At 40.3% G+C, this 3,336-nt stretch overlaps 1 protein-coding gene across 1 annotated transcript in view; it reads left to right on the forward strand.

The window, feature by feature from the left end:
• Nucleotides 1-3,336, forward strand: part of LOC103072638 (PRKC apoptosis WT1 regulator protein) — a 101,813-nt gene that overhangs the window by 341 nt on the left and 98,136 nt on the right. The window contains 1 exon segment of the mRNA XM_007450157.1: nt 1-185. This exon segment is cut by the window's left edge and continues 19 nt beyond it. Coding sequence (XP_007450219.1) covers nt 1-185 — 185 coding nt within the window.

Genomic DNA, 3,336 nt, shown 5'->3' on the forward strand with positions numbered 1-3,336 from the left:
CCGCCGCCGCCGCCGCCGCTTCGGGGGCAGCGACCGTACGGGACGGCGAGGAGGAGCGGGACGGCGCCCCGGAGAAGGGCAAGAGCTCGGGCCCCAGCGCCAGGAAAGGCAAGGGGCAGATCGAGAAGAGGAAGCTGCGGGAGAAGCGGCGCTCCACCGGCGTGGTCAACATCCCTGCCGCAGAGGTGAGCCGGGCGGGGTCCGCGGCCGGACCCTGGAGGGCTGCCGCCTCCTGGTGTCTTCTCTCCAGGGCCCAGAGCTTTTCCCCTCGAGCCTGCACTTCTTAGCCTTTCACTGAGTTAGGCAGGCAGGGGGTGATGGAGTTTTACTTTCAACAAATGCTTGCTGGGAAGTTCCCCAAATCCAAAGTCGGACGCGTGCTTTTCAGGCTTCCCGGCTAAGATCTCAGACCCAGGATCCTTCTTTTCAGTGTTGGAAAGACAACTCGGGGCTCCAGAACTTGCCCACCTAGCCTTGTTTGTTTATGCTTGATCAATTAGAAAAATTGATGGTGATGACCACGTACTTTAGTTTCCCACGTGCCCGTCTTAAATTATCAGATAGTTTCTCTTCTTCTCTCTTAACAGTGTTTAATAGCACCTGTAAAGAAAAGGTGGCTTTAGCACTATTCCAGACAGCTTTATCTTTCAGTGAACCCAAGATAAGTATATCCAGCTGAGCATATGCTCTATTTCATATATAAACCAGCGTTTGGAAGTAGTGCTCCCCAACACACACACACACACACACACACACACACACACACACGAGAGTTTTTTTCTGAGTGGTATTGTGGACATTAGGAACGCTGTAGCAACCCTCAATTCTTTTTGCTAAAATGCTCTCTCCCTGTATTTAAGTATTTGGCTCTGTGTATTCTGGAAAACATTTGTGGTAGGGTTGGGAATTTTTTGTTTTTTGGGTTATTGTTGGGTTTTTTTTTTTTGGTATTTTTGAGCAGTCTCAACAACCATTATGCAGGCAGCAGCATCTTCCCATTACAGAGTGCCTGGTGAAACATTTCTACTTGAGGTATAACTGCACCTTTCTCTACCCTCAACAAAACAAAACAGTCCTCTAACGAGTATTTGGTTACTTTAATAGTAACTCACCGGTTTGGGGAAGTGATTCAATAATCTTGTTTCACCCGAAGTAGTTGCATCTTTTTCTCATTGGTTCTAGGTTTTACCTTTTTTTCCCTCCTGGTCTTCTAATTTATTCAACTTTGACACACAGTAAATAAATAGTAAGAATTCACCAACTTTAATTGTGGTTCAAGTAAAAGCATTTGCAGTAAGTTAGGGTGTATATCAAACATACCCAAATTTTTAAGTCTTAATATAATTTCCTTACCTGGAAAATCAGAGTTTGTCTTTGAAAGGTATATTTTTATGAGTGTTTCAGAGAGATTTTTATCAGCCAGCAAAACTGTCCTCTGTGGTTTCCTACTTGCACAAAAGATCTGTTACTCATTAAATTGCTTTAAAAGGAATTCATAAGAGTGGTAATCAAATTTCTAGGGTTTTTTTTTTTTTAAGTTAAAAATATGAAGATTAGGGAGAAACTGAAGAGAAGGCTTTGGAAAAGCTACATTCCTCAACTTTCTTTTTAAAAGTAGCTGATGGTCCAAATAAAAGAATTTGTCATTTGCAATCTTTTCCTCATTGTTCATTTGACAGGGGTCTTATTTTGGGAAATATCTTGGCAGATGTTAAACTTCATTTTTTGTCTGGCTGCTTGTGCTAAAATTGTTATTTCTCAAGTACCTTTTTGTTTTTGGTTTTTAAACAAGGGTAATGTTTACTGGGGGAAAATAAGTATGGTGTATCTCGTGAGATCCTAAGAAGCATCCTTTGTTAATATTCCTGTTTTGGGTAAGGGAACATAGTGCTGAGAATGTAGATGACTCCCCACTACAATTGAGTCTGATACTCTGGAATGTTTTTCGTTTGGGTGTTGGCAACTCCTAAATTTAATCTTCCTTAAAAACAAACAACCCAGGGTACCATTTTTTTGTCTGTGGAATTTTAACCTTTTTTATTGAATAGGGAATTGTGTACTGCTTTCTTTTTGTGGTAACTCCGGCTCTATCTGTTTAATGCTGTAGGACCCAACAAAACATGGTAATGTTTTACCACAGTATCTAATTAGCAGGCATATTTCTTGAGTGCCTCCTCCCCATATTTTCAGTTTTTAAAAAAACTTATTTGTTTATTTTTTTGGCTGCCTTGGGTCTTTGTTGCTGCTCACGGGCTTTCTCTAGTTGTGGCGAGCCAGGGATACTCTTTGTTGCAGTTCGCGGGCTTCTCATTGGGTGGCTTCTCTTGTTGCAGAGCACGGGCTTTAGGCACGTGGGCTTAAGTAGTTGTGGCACTCAGGCTCAGTAGTTGTGGCTCGCGGGCTCTAGAGCGCAGGCTCTGTAGTTGTGGTGCACGGGCTTAGTTGCTCCGCGGCATGTGGGATCTTCCCGGACCAGGGCTCGAACCCGTGTCCCCTGCACTGGTAGGCGGATTCTTAACCACTGCGCCACCAGGGAAGTCCCCATATTTTCAGATTTTTAAAAACAACGTAAGTCTTTCAGATTGTTAATAGTGGTACACGTATGACACAAAACTTTTAAGGTGAATCATTTTCATATCTTTAAATTTTTTTTTTTTTAGAATTGTGTGCCATTCATTTCTCTTAGAGGTTTCAACATTGCGAATGCCAGTTGCTGTGGAGTTTCTTATGTAATACAGCTTAGCACTCCTATTTTTAAAAGTCATATACTATTTAATAGAATTTTCAGGTATGAAAATACTATAAAAGCAGAAAATCATCAGTCTGAATACTCACAATTAGACTTGTATATAGTGTTGAATAAGACTCTCTTATTTTCAGACAGTATTCCCATCTAAATTTATATTAGAGATTAGCATGTAACTTGTATGCAAAGAGTCTATTTTAGTGGTTGATAAACATTGTTTCTTCAAGACGTATTTATTGAGCATGTGTGACACATTTGTTGTGACTTTCATTAACTTATTTTACTAATTACAGAGTATTGTAAAGTTGTTACAAAAGAACATGACAGCTACTAAAGATACCACAAGCAACTGGAAGATAGTTTTAGTAAGGAAGCAGTTCAGAATCTTAAAGTGGTGGATGGTGATGGGATACTGCATGTGATGGCTGTAATAAATGCAAATATATAGATGCTCATTAATGAGATAAACTTTAGTTGTTCTTATTTACTAAGTTAGAGGTTTTTTTTAACTTTTTTCTGAATTTTTACTTTTTCTGTTTTTTGAGTCATAGCCCAAATTGGTTAATTTGGATGTGACATACTTCCTGCTG

Source organism: Lipotes vexillifer, unplaced genomic scaffold (assembly GCF_000442215.2).
Source record: "Lipotes vexillifer unplaced genomic scaffold, Lipotes_vexillifer_v1.1 scaffold694, whole genome shotgun sequence".
Taxonomy (NCBI): domain Eukaryota; kingdom Metazoa; phylum Chordata; class Mammalia; order Artiodactyla; family Lipotidae; genus Lipotes; species Lipotes vexillifer.